Source organism: Rhincodon typus, chromosome 34 (genome assembly GCF_021869965.1).
Source record: "Rhincodon typus isolate 14 chromosome 34, sRhiTyp1.1, whole genome shotgun sequence".
Lineage (NCBI taxonomy): Eukaryota > Metazoa > Chordata > Chondrichthyes > Orectolobiformes > Rhincodontidae > Rhincodon > Rhincodon typus.
Genome location: NC_063365.1, coordinates 20922770 through 20943261, shown reverse-complemented (window position 1 = coordinate 20943261; position 20492 = coordinate 20922770). Strand labels below are relative to the sequence as shown.

The 20492-nt window shown below is 42.3% G+C and overlaps 2 protein-coding genes across 10 annotated transcripts in view; one reads left to right on the top strand and one right to left on the bottom strand.

Moving 5' to 3' along the window:
- Positions 1-8358, top strand: part of LOC109920474 (cadherin-23-like) — a 105654-nt gene extending 97296 nt beyond the window's left edge. Inside the window, exons 31-33 of the mRNA XM_048616337.1 lie at positions 1273-1395; positions 2649-2759; positions 5797-8358. Of these exons, the coding sequence (XP_048472294.1) occupies positions 1273-1395; positions 2649-2759; positions 5797-6120 (558 nt within the window). The 3' untranslated portion in view covers positions 6121-8358. The remainder of the gene's footprint in view (positions 1-1272; positions 1396-2648; positions 2760-5796) is intronic.
- The window catches only part of LOC109937233 (calcium-binding mitochondrial carrier protein SCaMC-1-A-like), a 43819-nt gene that overhangs the window by 3518 nt on the left and 19809 nt on the right, over positions 1-20492 (bottom strand). For 6 of the 9 annotated variants that reach the window (XR_007265477.1, XR_007265481.1, XR_007265482.1 and 3 more), the window contains 8 exons: positions 19045-19197; positions 16729-16836; positions 15468-15635; positions 14117-14267; positions 10934-11150; positions 10726-10821; positions 8416-8511; positions 4813-6138 (listed from right to left, as the gene is read on the bottom strand). Coding sequence is in view for 1 of the 9 variants with exons in the window: in XM_020535838.2 (XP_020391427.2) it covers positions 10966-11150; positions 14117-14267; positions 15468-15635; positions 16729-16836; positions 19045-19197 (765 nt within the window). In the remaining 8 variants the exon portion in view is untranslated. The other 3 variants (XR_007265479.1, XR_007265478.1, XM_020535838.2) reach the window with 3 other exon arrangements.

Genomic DNA, 20492 nt, shown 5'->3' with positions numbered 1-20492 from the left:
GGTGGGATGAGGTTAGTAGGTGGGAGATGGGGGTGGGGCTTGAGGTGGGAGGAGGGGATAGGTGGGAGGAAGGGACGAACTGGGCTGGTTTTGGGATGCGGTAGGGGCAGGGGAGATTTTGAAGCTTGTGAAGTCCACATTGATACCATTGGGCTGCAGGGTTCCCAAGCGGAACATGAGTTGCTGTTCCTGCAACCTTTGGGTAGCGTCGTTGTGGCACTGCAGGAGGCCCAGGTTGGACATGTCGTCTGAGGAATGCACGCAAACCATTTCAACTCCCCTTCCCATTCCTCAGACAACATGTCCATCCTGGGCCTCCTGCAGTGCCACGACGACTCTACCCGAAGGTTGCAGGAACAGCAACTCATATTCCGCTTGGGAACCCTGCAGCCCAATGGTATCAATGTGGACTTCACAAGCTTCAAAATCTCCCGTCCCCCTACCGCATCCCAAAACCAGCCCAGCTCGTCCCCGCCTCCCTAACTTGTCCTTCCTCACACCTATCCCCTCCTCCCACCTCAAGCCCCACCCCCACCTCCCACCTACTAACCTCATCCCGCCCCCTTGACCTGTCCGTCCTCCCTACCTCCCCACCTACACTCACCTTTACTGGCTCCATCCCCGCCTCTTCAACCTGTTTGTTTCCTCTCCACCTATCCTCTCCTCTATCCATCTCCTATCCACCTCCCCCTCTCTCCCTATTTAGTTCAGAACCCCCTTCCCCTCCCCCATTTCTGAAGAAGGGTCTAGGCCCGAAACGTCAGCCTTCCGGCTCCTCTGATGCTGTTTGGCCTGCTGCGTTCATCCAGCTCTGCACCTTGTCATCTCAGATTCTCCAGCATCTGCAGTTCCTACTATCCCTGAAACAAAATTAACAGCCTGTTCTGAGGAAGGGTCACCGGGACCAGAAACTGATTTTTTTCTTCACAGATGCTGCCAGACCTGCTGAGCTTTCCCAGCAATTTCTGTTTTTGTTCCTGATTTACAGCATCCGCAGTTCTTTCGGTTTTTTTGAAAACAGCCTTGCATGTTTACCCTACCTGTCGTAAACATAAGAGTATAAACATTTCCATTAAAACTACAGGGGTGTCTTCTATGAGAAGTATTGGATTTAGTCCTTCTGGAATAGTGACCTTGTATATTGTTTGAAAAGAAAACCTTTCAGAGAAGCTATCAGCGGCTGTCTGCCTCCATTTTTAAATTCAAACTGCAATACATATAAATTATACAACCGACGTAAGACCTCAACAACTATTGCCTTTTCCTTTAAAGGGCACGTTTGGCCGTGCACCACCTTCATCTAAGCTGGAGGATGATCGATATTTACGTGCAGCCATACAGGAGTACGACAGCATCGCAAAACTTGGACAAATCATGCGAGAAGGTCCCATCAAGGTACGTTAGAACAAGATCACCAAGTCTCAAGTACTTGTAAACCATTTTACGATGTCAAGGAGGATAATGCAATTTGATGATGGATCCAACGGGTTGAGGTTCAACAAACAGCCTATTGGCAGGGGGAATTGATACCTTAAAATGTAGTTGGAAAACGTGAGCAATAACTACCTCATAGCTGGGAAGAAACTATTCGCAAATCAGTAACTAATGGTAAATTGAGGAAAATCTAGATGACTTTGTAAGGTGCCATGTGGTGGACTCCAATGCCTGAAAAAGTGATTGAAACAGATTCAATAATAAGTCACAATGAAAGCGGTGAAATCTAATAGGAAAGTAAGACCAAGTGGGACTCATTTGATGGTTAACACAGGCACAAGGGGCCAAATAGTCTCCTCCTGGGCTTTATCGTTGTTGTCGTGGAATCATATGGTACAGCTGAGGCCCCTTGGCCTAGCAAGTCTACACCAACAAAACAACTAATCCCACTTTCCAGCACTTAGCCTTGGATGTTATGACATTTCAAGTGCTCAAACAAACACTTTTAAAAAGTTGAGAGATTTGCCATTTCACTGACCCTCCCTTTTCGACTAATTATCCTGCAAAGACTAGACTTTCAAAGGAACTGCAAACATATGGGTTAGGAGCACGAATAGGTCATTCAGCCCTTCAAGTCCGCTGTGCCACTCAATAAGATCTGTTTGCATTCCAAATGCCACATTCCCATCGCTCCCAGAAAATGCTATTCTGCTGCTGATCGAGAATCTGTCCACCTCTGCCTCAGAAGGCGGTGGAGGTGGGGTCATTGCGTACGCATAAGACAGAGAATTTGCAGTTCAAATGCCCACAGTGCACAAACAGGCCATTCAACCAATTGAGTCTGCACCAACCCTCCAAAGAGCTTCCCCACCCTATCCTTGTAACCCCACATTTACTATGACCAATCCACCTAATCTGCATATCTTTGGACTGTGGGAGGAAACCAGAGAACCTGACAAAAATCCACACACAGTCACCCGAGGCCGGAATCGAACCCGGGTCCCTGGCACTGCGAGGCAACAGTGCTAACCACAATGCCGCCCCAAAGTCTCAACCAAAGAAAAAGAATTGCCTTTGTCTCTGTCTTACGAGTGGCTAGGTCATCCACAAACATGCAACAGTGAGATAGAGAACACATAGCAATGAAAAGTTCAGCTGACGTCCCAAGCAGTCACAAAGAGGTGTGTGTTTTACTTGCTGTGCATTACCTCAAGGGCTCCCTTTTGAAAGTGGTTCTGGATGACTACCTGCGGCTGAAGAAGCTGTTTGCAGCTCGATTGGCTCACAAATCCACTGCCAGTGGGGATCGCTCATCTGTGGTGGAGGTACAGCTGGTGTGAAACTAATCGGTTTGCAGTGTGAAGTGTGGCTTGTCACTTTAAAGAGCTGAGCATGGAAACCGGTCATCAATACCATGCAGTGTGAGGTGCTGTGAGTTTGTGAGGCTAGATGAGTTAACAGGGAGCTGGAAGAAAATGCAAGGCATTATTCTCATTGAAAAGCTCAAAGTTGTGTTTTATATATATTCATGGGATGAGGGCATCGCTGACTGGGCCAGCATTTATTGTCCATCCCTAATTGCCCAGAGCACACTTAAGAGTCAGCCACTCTGCTGTGGGGCTGGAGTCATACGAAGACCAGATCAGGTAAGGATGGCAGTTTCCTTCCCTAAAGGACATTAGTAAACCAGATGGGTTCTTCTCCAACAATTGACAATGGATTCATGGTCATCATTAGACCCTTAATTCCAGATTTTCTTTTATTGAATTCAAATTCCACCATCTGTCGTGGCAGGATTGGAACCCAGGTTCCCCGAACATTATCTGTGTCTCTGGATTAACAGTCCAGCAATACCACCCCTAGGCCATTGCCTCCCTTCAAGCTTGCATTCTCATTTATATCTACCACCACACAGACTCCCAAGCTTAGAATCTGGGTGTGAATCTACTCCCCTGCTCAACATCACATCACTATCTAATAACTCACTGTGACTTTCTGCAGTTTATTCTTGGATTCAGTGCCAAGGGTTATGGAAGGTGCATAGTCAGAGCATCTGTGTTAAAGCAAACCATTGATTTGTTGCATGCTCGAGCTGTGGACTTGGAAAACCATTCAAAGGGAAATGTGAAGTGAAAGGACTATTCCATTTCGAGGCAGTCACAGACCTGTTCAGGCTCCAGGTCGTCAGGACTTCCTGATGTAAAATGAGTCCAATCTGCAACAAGCAGTGAGGATCCCAGTCCAGATTTCAACGCCATCTGCCCATAACACTGAATGTTGGTGCAAGAGACCATCCGAAAGGACTGCTGTCTGAACAACTGGATAATTTAGAGGTTGGATTGAAATTGATCCCTCCTCTGCATTGTGCATCTACATTCGATATTGCACTCTGTAATGAGCAGGCTACCTGAATTTCAATACTTGTAGCTTTCAAAATACTTAGTTTAGTATTTCTAACAATGTCAGCCTGTTTTATTTTTTCATGGGATGCGGGTGCTGTTGGTTAGACCAGAGTCTATCGCCCATTCCTAATTGTCCAAAGGGCAGTTATGAATCAACCACATTGCTTTGTGCCCAGAGTCACTCATAGACCAGGCCACGTAAGGACAATAGGTTTCCTACCCTAAAGGACCAAGCATCAGGGCCCAATAGGTGGAGCCTTGGGCCCAGACTGGGAGCGTCACCAGGACCCGTGATTTCTATCTTGTCCCAGTTGCCACAAGGCTAGCTTTTTATTCCAGATTTTATCGAATTCAAAATTTCATTGTGTAACTGGAATTCCAAATCAGGTCCCAGAACATTAATCTGAAATTCTTGATCACTGGGCAAGTGGCAATTGACTCAGATTGTCAGAAAACAGGCATCCTCTTTACAAGTCACCTTTTGAAGATTGGCTATGCAGGTCTGGCCTTAATTGCTGAATGACCAGACTGATAAATTGTTTTATGGTAAAGTTATTGGAAGAGTAGTTAAATCACTGGGGAGGAGATGGCCAAGTGATAATGTTCTGGGGACCTGGGTTCAGATCCCGCCACAGCAGATGGTAGAATTTGAATTCAATAATAAATATCTAATGATGACCATGAACCATTGGCAACTGTCAGGAAAAGCCCATCTGGCCCTTCAGGGAACAAAGTCTGCCATCCTCACCTGGTCTGGCCTACGCGTGATTCCAGACCTACTGCAGTGTGATTGATTCTAAATTGCCCTCCAAAGTGGTCTAGCAAGCCACTCCGTTTACGGGCAGGCATTAAATGTTGGCCAGCTACAAGTGAACTAAAAAAAAAAAAAAAAAAAAAAAAAAACTTATTAATCCCTTACCACATAGAAATAAAACAAATTGTCACTTCTTGAATGGATGAAGAGGTGAGTTGGGAAGGGAAAGAATTACATTCCATTTATTCAACAGCATTAGAAAACTTCTTAACACTAGAACTAAGTGTGGCCACTATTGTACATAAACATAAATAGGAGCAGAAACAGACGCCACATCCCATAGGTCTCCCCTGTCCAACCTCTCTCAAATTGTAAACCTGTAATGTACAGCTTCAGTCGAACATCTGTATGCTGTGATAATGGTTAAAAGAACAAGTCCCTTGCGAAGGGAAGAGTATGGAACACCATCTGGGCTGACACTCCTACTAAAGGAAAAGTGACCGACATTTCATTTAATTAGTATAAAACCTCCAAATTGCTTTCCAGGCAAAGAAAGTTTTTTTTTAAAAAAGCTGTCATTGCTGTATGAAATAAAAATTAAATATAGCAGATGCTAGAGAATCTGAAATAGAGGAAAATTGCTGGAAAATTTTCAGCAGATCTGGCAGCATCTGTGAAGATAGAGAAAGAGTTAATGTTTCAAGTTTAATATGACTTCTTCAGAACTCAAGTTCTACAGGCTTGATTGTTAGACAGTGGTCACCCAACTCTTCATCAATCCTCAAAATGTGAAGGAGCTTTTGTTCACTAATTCCCTTGGCATTTTTCCTCTAGATGAAAATTTCACTTTAGTTCCATGTAACACATCTGGAATGTGTAATAAACAAGGTGTTTGAGGTTCAAATACCTCTGGTACTGTTCTTGTAACACAACAGAACTGAACAGATGCAATAGGAACAATTACCCACGTCTTTTGAATTCTTTAGGAATTCACCTGGTTTGTTGTTTGCTGCAGCTCTATCTCGTTGGGCTTGTTGCAAACCGAACTGCATGCAGTCTCCCCCTTCTGAATAAAATGCAACATGATTTCTCAGTAATGATGTGTACTGATTGCAGTGTAAGAATATGAAATAGCCTAATGGTCTGGGTTTTGTTTTGTTTTGTTTTGTTTTGTCTTGTCCAACTCTTCCCCATCTTTGGCAAAAGCTGATTCCCAGCGACGTGGAAGATGACGATGAGAAACCCCCCAGTCGTGGAACTCTGAAGTTCAAGCATCGGCACCCTGTGGAGCTGAAAGGTCCTGATGGCATTCATGTGGTTCATGGCAGCACTGGCACCTTGCTGGCCTCTGATCTGAACAGTCTGCCTGAAGATGACCAGAGGGTCTTGGTCAGATCCCTGGAAACGCTGAACACAGAGAGCGGGAGCTATGTGGACAGGAATGCCAGGACGGAGTCTGCAAAGTCCACGCCATTGCACAAGGCGAGGGAACGGGTGATGGAGATTCCACTGGAAATCACGGAGCTTTGACAGTGATATCCAGGAGCCCTGCACAAAAACAGATTGTTGGGGGAGGTAGCTGTGGAAAATAAGCATAAAAGCTGCCTACAGTCACTTTTTTTGGGGAAGAGGGACCACTCTGTCACTTCCACCACCCAACCTCCACACAACTGTTGACCCCACCCCCCCCAACTTCAAGAACCAAGCATCACTGATAACAACAAACCCCTCTGACCTGACCCACGACATCCCAAACTCATTCTGCCCCCACTGTTACCTGAAACTGCTGAACTTTGCAGTGTATGGAGGCAGCCGGGAAAGCAACAATTCAAATCCAGCCACTATCTGATATAGGGTCCTGGCACGCACTGGGTTCCAATCAAGCTAAATTATATTGCAGTATATAATGAATTAAATTCATACTGAAAATACTCAAACCATTAACCACAAAAATCAAGGATTTTTTTCCCTGTTTCTATTTGAATAATATGAAACCAAAGCAGCAAATATCTCAAATTACTAATACTGCTCTGGATATGATAAAGATACCGAACCGAGAGACAGCACCAGTTAGGGAGCAAACTTGCTGCACACATGCTCATATATTTCCTTCACAGACATCCAGTCTTTTCTTAAAAGCTGCAAGGGCAATAAACCAACTGGAAAATGATCTGTCCCTATTACAGGCCAGGCCACCTCTGCAGTGAAAGCAAGCAGGGTCAGCAGTGAACAAGACATTTCAGAAGCTCACTCACTACTGCAGACAATCCACCTTAATTCAGCCCATTTTAAATCTCCCCCATTCAGACAAGCCAGAATGCTCACTCAAGGCATACAAACATTCCCCTACATATATGCGCCCCCAAACCCCACATATTTCCTAATCAAGTCTCCTTTGCCTCTGCGTTGCTTTGAATTGAACATATCAGTTCTTTAAGCTTGCAGTTCTCTCCTCACTGTTCTGAAACTTTCCCCTAGGCCATTCTATCATCTATAACAAACAGGGCAACAGTACAAGGCACAGTGTTCCACTGAAGTAATTAAACCGGCAATCTGTACATGGACACAACCAAATGAAATATATCAGACACCACCCGTCTCTTTACACAAGACAACACACTATTTTGACTACACAAAATTCTAACACCTAGATCGTACAATCTCCAACTCTTTTCTGCATAATTCCCTGCAAATAATCAATGCAGTCCTTGATGGCCCTACGTACATGCTTCCTAATTTTTGGCCCATTCCTTGGCACCTCAAGATCTTTGAGGATCTCTGCTCTCAAGACACCAGTGTTAATATTGACACATTTACTGACCTTTGCCCTGCACCGCTATCTAGATTCAAGGTGTTTACCCTGTCAACAGCAACCGTTGACATGTCTAGTATAAATTGCTGGGGTCACCACTGGCAGCTTGCCTCTTGGCTTATCCAGAGCCACCCACTTTAGCTCTCAGTAGGACTGGAGCTAGTTCCTAACCCCACTTGCTTAACTATGGCCAACTCAAAAACCTACTCCAGTAAATAAAGGGCAAGATCCTTTAATCAACAGCTTTTCAGAGATCCAGGTACAAGTCAACAGGACTCCCCCTGTCCTGATCACTTCGTCAAACTACTTACATCTCCATGGTACTGCCTCTGTCACCAAAGTTGTGTTGAGTATCATACTGCTGTGTAAATGGCAGCGTTACAAAATTGTAATAACTTACAATCTGCTGTGGTCCTGACCATTGGAAGGCAGAGTGGTTTAAACACCACAAAGAACAACGCACCAATATTGACACTAAACCAAAGGAGGATACATCAGGGCAGATCACTAAAAGCTTAGAGGTAGGATTCAAGTAGCATCATGAGTGTTTTTTTTCGGGGAGGCAACTCCAACACTTTACACTTAAGAAACCAAGTCAAATTTTACAGCATTTAGGCTTCACAAGTGGCCTGAAGCTATTACATGCTACCAGTCTCCATTGCTAAAAAAGAAAACAACTTTATGCCAACATTATTTAAAACTGTTAGTGGTGGAAATTCCTCTTAATACAGAAGCAGTGAACGTTAATTCCCCACACAAATTCAAGGCTATGGTTGGGTATCTAATTACTGTGTTTTTTAAATAAATGTGTAAATTTTTACAGACGTGTAAATATATTTGCTATTAACTGTTCATGTGCATCATACGGTTAGGTGCTGAGCTGAGAGATTAATTGGAACCTTAAATGTTAATTTTGTTTTTTGTTTGTCTGACTACAAAAATACTGGTTTGAATTGTGCCTTGTGATTCGGATTAATTTTATCTCAGTCTCTCCTTCCATAACCGTTCCTTACCACAGGCTGGGTGACAGAGAATGTGGGAGATGAAATCAGGTCAAGTGTCCAGCATGTGTTTCCTTTGAAGCTGCTATACCACAGGAGATTGATGACCTGGAAATGAGATGATATACACCACTGATGTCTATCTGCTTTCAGAGCCCATACCAACTCTCACAGTTCAAGTGGAAACTAAATTCACATAGCAGTTTGCATGGAGTGGGACAGTTGGTCCCAAGCAGCTTTTGGGTATCAGTCAACACGACCAAACCCACCACTCATTGCAGTTATAAATGACTGCTGCATCTGTCTACCCAAGTCACTGCACTGCAGCAAGTGAATCATTGCATGAGGCGCTGCGTGAAGATCAGAAATATCAAAGAACAATCTAAATTACGATCGCAGCGTTGCGATTTTAAAAAAAATTGGGTGAGAAACTTTGCATTTAAAACCACAACCTTCACAATTCCTCAAAAAGACAAATTAGGTATACAGCTGACAGGATCCAGCAAACCCCTTCTGTCCAACGTCCTGAATGGTCATGGCTGGAGTTGATTCCCTTGGGGCAACTTCTGATAGCTCTTTAGTTCTTTACAACTAACACAAACACGTGGACCAAATGATCAGCTTAAGTGGTATAAACTTCTGCGTCCCCCTTTGTCCAAAGTCTCCTTTTCAAACTGTAATGGAGGTGGCAGATGTACAGGATTAGGTTGTAATGCAGTCTAGTTCGACCTGATGTGATAGCTATTTGGGGCAGCACAGTGGCTCAGTGGTTAGCACTGCTGCCTCACAGCACCAGCAACCTGGGTTTGATTCCAGCCTAAAGCAACTGTCTGTATGGAGTTTGCATGTTCTCCCCGTATCTGCGTGGGTTTCCTCCAGATGCTCCAGTTTCTTCCTACATCACAAAGATGTGCAGTTTAGGGTGGAATGGCCATGCTAAATTGCCCATAGTGTCCAGGGATGTGCAGGCTAGGTGGGTTAGCCATGGGAAATGCAGGGTTACAGAAATAGGGTGGGGGTTGGGTCTGGGTGAGATGTTCTTTGGAGAGTCAGTGGATTTGATGGGTCGAATGGCCTGCTTCTGCTCAGTAGGGATTCTGTGGGGAAGGATAGAATCAGTGGTAAATATCAGAGTTTGCAGCAGGAACTAAAGATGATGTTCAGCGGGAGGCAACTACAGCTACTCTCAGGGTGGAGGTCAGACATGCAGTCAGAAAACAGCATGGCAGCAAGGACAGACCCTGAGTGAACTCCAGGGCTAACTATGTGTGAGCAACAGGTGCCACGCTACAATCACACACTAAGCAAGCTTAAGTTCTGTTGATATGGAATGTTTTCTTGAATTGTTGCACTAGGTACACCCATAATGCCATTAGCGAGGTATTTCCAGGATTTTGACCCAGTGACGCTGAAGGAACAGCGATATATTTCCAAGTCAGAATGGTGACTGGTTTGGAGGAGAGCTTGCTGACAGATACTGGATGTCCCACATATCTGCTGCCCTTACCCATACCCTTCTAGTTGGAAGTGGTTGTGGGTTTGGAAAATGCTGTCAGAGGAACCTTGGTGAATTGCTGCACTGCATCTTGTAGATAATACACTATTGCTGCTGCGCAGCCAATTCAGTGAAGGGTACCAAACACTCTAAGCATTATGGCATATTATAAAAGTTTATGCATGATTTCTCAGTATGACAAGGCCTATTTGAGTTGCAGTAAACAAAAAGCTGCTAACCGCTGTCCAGTCCTTACATAAATAGAAATGAGAGCCTTTTAATTTCACTTCTTCTCAGGAAGAGTTTGTAACCTCTCTGCCCACCACATTAGTCTGTTCTTGCTGATTCAGAAGTAAATCAAGGTCACTTCCTACATCCTGCATCAAAATAATACAAGACTCATACTCATCGCTGCTTCAAAAGAGTTCTTCCATAAACGATACTTGTAAATGGCAAAAAAAAAAATCAGACCAGTGCAGGAGTCTTGGATTTCATTACCTGAGTATTTCTGAAAAGAGAACTGATCAAAGAAGTTACAGATACCAACTTGAATTTATGCAGCACCATTGCTTTTGTAATTTTCTAATACAAACCACAAATAAGAGCAACAAAAACAAAACATTGAGCAGCTGAGATACTGGACCTGTTGGTCAGAGATTTCAAGAAACTTCTTAGAAAGAAGAGAGGCAGTTCCAGTGCCTTGACAGCTGAAAGCAGAGTCACCCATGGCAGAGTTTATCATTTACAGACAACCAAGACACCAGATTCGAAGCCAGAGAATTGGAAAGCAAGACGATGTAAAGGAACAACCGGTGCTTCTACTATACCTGCAACCATCTCTGCAGCGTTGGACCTTCCCTCCAGAATGATGGATTAAGCACACCAGTGCCCAGTTATAAAACACAGATTCCTTTGTAAATAATCTGCAATTTGAACAGCAAAAAAAAGTTTATTAAAAATAATTAAAAATAAATAAAGTGCACTGAGCAAGGATTGGGCACCATGCCACTACAAAAGCCAACTGAAAGATTGCACCGTGTCCGTTTCGGGGTGTTGGCTGGCAGTCCTTAGTGGGAGGTCAGGCCCATGCGAGTCTTCAGATATTCGTACAGTATGTAACTGATGCAGACTGATGGAACGGCCTTGATCAAGTTTGCAGTAAATCCACGGTAGAACCCAGGCAAGCCATCCGTGCCTAAAATCTTCCAGAAGTATTCCCTCATCCTTGGCTTTTTCATTCCCTTTTCAATGACTAGATAGAAATAAAAACAGCAATAGATCAATGCACATGAACAGGCGACCATTTCCAACAAACACAAGCTGAACTTACTGTTCATTTGATGGTCACCTGAAATTTATTTTGCCTCATCCAGTCACACTCCCTGTTCAGAAGTGTAGTCGTTTTCAAATCTACCAGTTAGGACATGTGATGACATACCTCCATGACAGGTGGGATTTGAAGCAAGACCACATGGCCCAAAGGTAAGGACACTACCACTGTGCTATAACAGCCCTGCATTCAGGAGTGTATACTGACTGCAGTTACCCCTTGATATTTGTGCGTAAGATGCTCACAAAAACAGGGATAGGCTATCAGCTATGGTTCATTGGAAGCAGTATCAAATGGAGGGGGACGAGTAGGCCATTCAGCCCTGATAACTTATTCAATAATAGCTCATGGATGATCTTCCACCAACTCCACATTCCCACTCTATCCTTCAGTTCCCAAAACTCTATCCATCTGTGTCTTGAATACACTCAAATGAGAGAAGGTCCAGAGCCAATTAGGGACGGGGGTGGTGAAACAGAGAAATCTCTCCAGTCGTAAAATGACCCACCTTCCATTCAGAAAGATTAATCACCATACTCTCCCCTTCTAATCTCCTCAGCATTTACCCTGTATTTCAATTTCAATTATGGGCTTACTGCACACAAATGAAAATAGTCTTATCCTGGGAGTCAGCCCTCTCTGAAAGGTTTATACTTCCTGAAATAAGGAGAACTTAACTGTTGACTCTAGGTGTGATTTCACTAAAGCTCTATGCAACTGCAGTCAAGATGTCTTTACCCTGATACTTTAAGCCCTTTGGTGATGAAGTCCAACAAGCCATTTGTATTCATAAATAAAAACAAAGTGGAGAAACTCAGCAGGTCTGGAAACATTGGTGGAGAGGGAAACAGAGTTAACTTTGAGTCCAGGATATTCCTAAGAGTTGTCATACTGGACACAGTATACAAACTAACTGTTTCTCTCTCCAAAGAGGCTGCCAGACCAGAGATTAATTGTTTACTGAACTAGTTTGCTTACTTTTCAAATCACATAGAAGGAATCTCAACCTCTCCAAATACCAAAATTTCCCAGTAGAAAGAAATGATTGGGAGCATAGAACTTAAACACTGCTAAACAAAGTTAAGCTGTTCTGAGGAAGGGTCACCAGACCCGAAACATTAACACTGACTTTTTTCTTCACAGATGCTGCCAGATCTGCTGAGCTTTTCCACCAACTTCTGTTTTTGTTTCTGATTTACAGCATCCGCAGTTCTTTCATTTTTTATGAAGCTGTCAAGTCTTGCACTCATCAGAAATATTCTGCAAAAAGCAAGTGTTAACCCATCTTCTCCCCTCAACAACACCTCCCCCCTCCCCCAACTGACCCAAGTCTGTTTCTGGGTCCTAGTTCTGATGAGTGCATGATGAAGAGCTTAGAATTGGTTTCTGTTGTCCATGTTTAATTTCCCAGCCTCACCATTTAAATATCCCGATAGTCTACATGTCCTGCCAAAATGGTAACTGCACATTTTTCTCATGTTGTATACCATTTGCTACCCTCTTGCCCACTCTTTAATATGCCCAGACCATTTTGCAGTCTATGTTGTCTCTTCACCATTTACTTTACACTTAGCTCACAGTCAGCTAACTTTTAGGAGTCAGTGTAGGTCGCAATTTGCTGATCTGAACATGACCCAATTATTCCTTCTGTTTTCTGTCCATCACTGAATCATCAATCAATGTTAATCTTACCCAAACGTTAAGAGCTCTAATTTCGTGTAACAACCCAGTGCTTTACATTAAAAGCTTTCAGAAAATGTAAATGCTTTACATCCCCTTAACTATGCCGCTAGCCATGATTTCCCTTTCATTAAATCCATGTTAATTCTGACGAATGATTTGCATGTCATTATCACATCACCAACAATAGATTCCCAACATTGCCCTGGTTATTGATGATAAGTTAGCTGATAATTCCCCATTTTCTTTCTTCCCTCCTGATTTCTGTAACAGTGTGGTTATGTTTCCTACATTACAACATAACAAAACCATTTCATAATCTGGTCAATTATGGAAGATCAAAAGCATTATATCCAACGTCTCTTAGGTGAGCTCTTCAAACCCTCAGATGCAGGACATGAAGTCCAAAAAGGATTTATTTTTAAATCTACCCATTTAGACATGTCATGACACACTTCTGAACATCACATCCTGAGCTGAGACTTGAATCTGAACCTTATAGCCCAGTGGTAGGGACACTGCCACTAAGCCACAAGACCCTCAAGTCCAGGAGGATTTGTCAAATTTTAGCATCTCCCAGTTCTATCACTTTATTAAAATTCTAATTATCACAAGCTCTTCATTCTCATTAAAGCCTATGCTCACCACCACTTCATGGAGTCTATTGCGAAGATAGATTCAAACAACCCGATTTTAAACTCAGTAGGTGGTTGGGTTTTGAGTGAATTAAAGTCTCCAATTATTTTGTTTCAAATTTTTGCCATTTCCTTATTGACCATTGAAATCTTTCCTGAACTACATATCCTAGTCAGAAGACTCCAAAATCCAGGATGATAAACGACTGCAGCACTGACTGAATGCTGCTCTGTCGGGAGGGATTAAACAGACTTCATCTCACCAATCGGTCAGGCAAGAAAGAAGTCATGGCACTATTTCGAAGATCATCAGGGGCATTCTCCCTGGAGTTCCAGCCAATATTTGACCCTCTAATAAACATTTAAAAACACATACGCTGATCATGATCAGATTATGGAGTGTGACAGAAAATGTACTGCATGTAAACTGCACGTCAGGTTTTCTACTTAACAACAATGTCTTATTGCATTGGCTGTAAAGGGTTCGCAACTCCTGAAGTTACCAAATGTGCTTTGGAAAGCCAAGTCTTTCAATGGCCAAGCTTCATTATCTGACAACTCAGCCACACTCACCTTGTGCCTGCATGTGAGTATGCAGCACCATCAGTGGGTAACTGGCCAGCTGCCCAACTATATTCGAAGTCGTGGCACTGCCCACGACCAGCAACATATTAGGGCGCTCATTTCCTTTTGTGTATCTCCGTATCCACAAGTTCTTCAGTGTCTGCCAAAACAAAACAAGGACTCTGCTTTTAGAAGACTGCAGAGAGCTTGAAGGTATTTTTCCCTGCTATAGGAAAGTTGTCGTTAAACTTGAAAGGGTGCAGAAAAGATTTACTAGGATGTTGCCAGGATTGAACGGTTTGAGCTCTAGGGACAGATTGAATAGGCTGCGGTTTTCTTCCCTGGAGCATCAGAAGCTGAGGGGTGACCTTATAGAGGTTTATAAAATCATGAGGGGCATGGATAAGGTGAATTGCCAAGGGTTTGAATTAAAATTCATCGCTGTATTCCCCAGGGTAGGGGAGTTCAAAACTAGAGGACATAGATTTAAGGTGAGAGGGGAAATAATTGAAAGGGACCTAAGCGGCTACATTTTCACACTAAGGGTGGTAGATGTATGGAATTAGCTGCTAGAAGTAGTAGTGGAGGCTGGTACAATTACAACATTTAAAAGGCATCTGGATAGGTACATGAATAGGAAAGATTTAGAGGGATATGGTCCAAATTCTGGCAAATGGGACTAGATCACTCTAGGATACCTGGTCAGCATGGACGAGTTGGACCGAAGGGTCTGCTTCCGAACTGTATAACTCTATGACCCGTGAACAAACATCAATGCTGCACCAGAAGTTAAACTGCACAAGACCAAAAATGTACATTATGGAAGCTGTGCGTGCAAGTAAACATGGAAGTGAGAAGGCTTAAAAGGGATTTAGCTGAATCATAGATAATCTACTAATAGTGTGGCAGTGTTTTTACAGCAGCTTTCAAACAAGGAAATATTCCTAAGGCATTTCACAAAAACCGTAACCCAGCAAGATGATGAGATGACTGGTGACTAAAACCTGGTTAGCAAGATAACTTGAAGTGTCTTTGAACAGTAGTCCAGGTCTTGATGCTTCATCAACTAACAGCACGAACTAGATTATACGGTCACTGCTGTTTGTGCAACTTGAATTAAAATTCATCGCTGTATTCCCCAACCTTACAACATTTGCTATACTAAAGCAAATATGTAATTGTCTGCAGAGAGCTTGAAGGTATTTTGGAAGATGCCACTTTAATCCAAATTATTTCTCCATGGCCCCCAATACCCGCCCCCCCTCACTACCAATGCTGTCCATTTGTCATTAAAAGACAGTCTAAATAGAAGTATAAATAATTAGCATTTTTTAAAACTACAGCCCAAATAAAAACCAACCTCGTACACAGCCAGGTCGATACCAGCATAGGGGATGATTCCCAGGATATTTGGCACATAGCCCCTGTAGAAGGTAGAAATTCCTTCATATTTGAATATGTTACTGATTTGGGCATAGAGTTCCCGTGGTTCCCCTGTTTTTCGTAACATCATTCTCGTCTTCAGCATCTATTAGAAGCAAAACCAATTGCACAATCATTAATTCCATTGATTCACATCACAATTTTAAGCAATAGTACCTAGGATTGCAGAACGAATAAGGGTAAGTTGAATAAATTTATGCATCTATGATGATGGGCTAACAGCAGAACTGGCTCAAGGGGCTCAATGGCCTACTCCCATTCTTATGCACGAGCCTTTGTTCATGAGGTTCCTCTCAGAGGCATTAACCTATTTAAAACAATTCTCAACATTTTTACCAAAGCCAAGAAAGGATTTTGAGATTTCTGTCAATACTTTAATGGAAAAGGTGTCAATAACAAGGCCAGCATTAAAAGGTGATAGTGAGCCATCTTCCTGAACTGCTGTGATCTGCCTCGTGCAGGGCGTGCAAGGATTTTAACCCAGGAATGCAGTGAGGGAACAGCAACATAGCTCAGGTCAGCACAGTGTGCTGCTTAGAGGCCTATTCCATTCAGCACTCATCCATTAAAATCACAGCCTACATATGGTGCATCTTAACAGATTCCTCCTAGCCATCTCAAAGCAAGAACTCAGAAACACAATACTGGTTCCCTTCCCTCTACATATTCTTAATCCAAACAATAATAATGATGACATTAAATAGCCAACAGCAGTGAGATGTGCTGTACATTTGTGTTCAAGTTGAATTGAAATTGTCTTTAGTCCCCTAGAGATAATTAGGAAACCAAGCCCAAGCCAGAGTTTAAGTATTAAGAAATATTTCTCACATTTAATTCGCATTCAAATATAGCAGTGGAATATGGTCAAACCATGAATCCTTTTTATTTAACAAAGCAGAGATAATTACATTTTTGCACATACACACACACACAAAAGGCAGTTACTTAGCAATAATTGCCCAAAGTATTCCTGAAATAACAGAGTCTGGTTGGATGTATTTATTTGATGGTAGCTATTAAAGAGGTGGAAACCTGACAAAGTAACAGGGAGGAGTTCTGTTAAGTTTTTTTTAAAAATATGACATTCCATCGACCTTTTCTGAATTAACGCAAAGAATTGTCCCCATCCACAAAGGTTGGCATTGAGAAAGCACTTAACATGATGGATTTTTTCATACCTCAACTGGATAAGTGGCTGTTTGAGAGAATGCACCAGCCATTGAGCCTGCAAGAAATCTTTCCTTCATTCCCAAATTTTCTGGTTCATCCACTATTAGAGTCTTGAACTGTAAATACATTTCAGAAATAAGTTAGAAATCTCAAGGAAATGTTTGCTCAGAACCTTAAAATCACCATTTGCTACTTTTCAAAACATCAGTTCCAAAATCAAATGAAAAATCATGCCATCTATCAAGCCTCCGCCAATCAACTTATATATAGGATTTTCTTTCCAGTTCATTACCCCCTTCATGTTATTAGAAACAAAACTAGCTCTCGGACTTGGGGCTTTAGAATCTTTGTTCTATAACAACTTGTTTATTTCCCAATAATGTAACAAAACAAATGGAATAGTAATGTTGTTATTTCAAAAGTAGATGGTCTGAACGATGTTTTGTACAGTTTGCCAAATCTGAATTCTGCATCCATTCCACCCACCCCCAAAAAGGTTTAGGCCAGCTCTGAGTGCACCAATCGAGAGAAGTCTTTGAATTAACCACTATTTTTAAATACTTCACTTCTGGCCTTTGAGTAGAGAAGAAGTCATCAAGTCAGAACTGAGGAAGTAACCAACTCCTGCTTTTTGTATATGCTGAAAACATTACAACTTTTACAAATGATGTTTGAGCCAATCAGATGAAAGTGCAACAGATTTTGGATAAGGCACTTTTAAAATGACACCAAGGTGTAATGGCTGCACCCTCAGATGTGGAAACATACTGTACCTATGGATCACCCCCAGCACTGCTCCTAGTTAAGTCCAATAACAACAATAAATGACTAATACATTCATACCACAGATCATTCATCGCCCAGATTCTAAAACAGTAGGCTTGTGACCTACTCAACCTCTTCAAAACCACAATATCTTGACTTGTTCTATAGACATGGCCTGCTGGCGATGGTCTTGAAGTTTTTGGGAGTGCGTGTGCCATTTATTTAATTGTGTGGCCATACAAATACAGACAGTTCCTGGGTTGTGAATGGGTTCCGTTCTGGAGTCTGCCTGCAAGCTGTATTGTGTATAATTTGGAACACAATACAAGACAACATCAAGCAGCTGTTCCCTAGTACAGGAAACATTCATAGATCAGGTCTTTAAAATTACAACCACGTACAGGATTGTGTTTGTAAGTATAAGCCTTCATAAATCGAGGCCTTCCTGTAATATCAAGAGGCTAAACAATAATTTAAGATAGGGACAACTTTTGAGTTCTCACTCAACTTAGAGGGTGACAGCTAAGCTCCACCTCAGGTCAGGGCTTAACAAAAGCCAAGATATGTTATAAGACGCCTCCGTGGTAGGTGGGAACTGAACCTGGCCCTTCTGGCCGAGAGGTAGGTGGCACTGTAATTCTACCACAAGATCCCTCCCTCAGGTTAGGATATAATTGCAATGTAGTCAGGAAACTTGACGGTTAAAAAGAGCTTGATAGTTTCAGATACTAAATTAAAACAAAGAACCGCAGATGTGGAAGGTCTGAAACAAAAGCAGAAATTGCTGGAGAAACTCAGCAGGTATGGCAGCATCTGTGGACAGAGAACACAGCATGACAAGTCTGGTGATTCTTCAACAGAACCGATAGCATCTCAGAAAAAGTGGTATTTAAGACGGGGTTGGAGGGTGTGAGGGCAGAAGTAGAGGTGGGGAAAAAGAGGTGAATGGATAGGTAGAGATGGAGTCCAGACAGACAGATACACATTTGAAAGGGGTTGGTCAACAGGGGGATTGTAGATAGTAAACCAGGACAGAAGAGAAGCTGAATAAGTGATAATGAGAGCTAAGACCAGGAGACAATGGGTAGGCTACGATGAAAGCAACACATGATATAACAGTACCAGAGTGTGGGGTGGGTAAAACTCATGGAAGGAAGTAATCAGCCATTGAAGTTATTGACATTAAAACAGAAATTGCTGGAGAAACTCAGCAGGTCTGGCAGCATCTGTGGAGAGAAGGAAGAGTCAATGTTTCGGGTCCAGTGACCCTTCTTCAGAGGTCTGAAGTTTCTCCAGCAATTTCTGTTTACATTTCTGATTTCCAGCATGATTATTTTTTCCCTTAAGTTATTGAACACGATGCTGAGACCTAGAGGCTGCACCGTCCCCAAATGAAAGATGAGCTTGCACTGAACCTCACTGGACCACTGCATCAGGCTCCAGTTTCTGACACTTTCAGAGTGCATTTAAGATGCATCCAATAATTCATTATTTATCATCTCAAACAAATTGCAACCCATGGCGACAACAAAACGCTGTAATTCTTTCATAATACATACCTCTTCATAGGCCATGAACTTGAATGCTAGCTCAGGACCAATTTTGATAATGTTAGTTAGATTCCCTCTCCACATTGAACTTACACCTCCTTCCCTGATCATTGTTCTCAGGCCAGTAGAAACCTTCATCTTATTTTGCCGTGTGGAATAAACCTGAAGAAAACAGGAAAAACAAACAATTCTATTCTAATTCCAGGTCAATTAGCTGGTGCTGACTAGCAACTAAAAATAATCATTTCCACTAGCAACAGCTGGCTACCAATGCAGCAATGTAGGAAAATGTATCTAGGAAAACATTGAAGGGCACAGACTAAATACAAAAAATGTTGATATTTCATTTTTGTATACGTCTGGCGAAAGGTTTCAAGTTTCACAATCCTTGATTCAGTACAACTTAATATCGGTGCGTTTAATACTGGAACACTCTCAGTGCAGAATATCAAACGTCTACCCATCCCCTGTTCATTTCAAATAAACACAAGGAAGGGGATGATATCACGACAGGTTATGATAAGGATTGAACAGGTTGGGGCTCTTTTCTCCAGAAAAGTGAAGGCCAAGGGTCTTGGAACTGCTGGAAAGGTCTGTCACAGTGGGTCTGAGAGGCAATGCTTATAAACTCTGTAGAAAGAGCCACTTTTTCTTTTCAAGTATGTCTAAATTGGCAGCATGCTTGTATTGATGGGAATTCAGGCAATTCTAATTGCTCAAACCAAAGATAAATAAATTACTTGTTAGTTTCAGGCTCCAGAACATGGGAGGCCAGTATAAAATGCTTGCCTTATTTCCTTTAAATTATTGAGGGAACCGTAAAAGAAAATAGAATTAAAACAGGTATTTCAAACAAACTTATCAGACTGTTTGTTCTGTATCTGCACTCGCACCCCTAACAACTCAAATATTGCTGTTATTCAATATACACATCCTGAACAGTGTGCCCTGGGAATCTTCAACCAAATGCCTCAGCATCTTGGAGTTAGCGGTTGTTACCTAGTTAGAATACATTTTGTCTTTCATTCATTATTCCCAAGCTTAAGGGAGCGGGGGAAAACAGGGCCAAGTCACAGAGTAGTCTCTTCCTTCTTCGTAGAATGGTACAGCACAGAAAGAGGCCAATTGATCCATCACATCTGTACTCACTCTTTAGCAAATCTAACAAACGCACAAAGCCTCAAATATTAGAATGACATTAAGCTCTCTTATGCTTAATATTGCTGCATTTTAATGGATCTTCAATACCTCTCCCTCATATGAAGTCAAGCAAACGTTTAGAGGAAGACCTGCACCTCTACCTGTGGCTGAATCCCTGTAACATAACTGCACATCATGATAAACAGAGAGGTGTGGGTACTCTGAAAGTTTAGATACAAGAAAATAATTCAGAATTAGAGGCTAATAAAGCTGATTAATCGCTTGGAAAGCCGAAATGGCAGATTTTAAATCGTAGT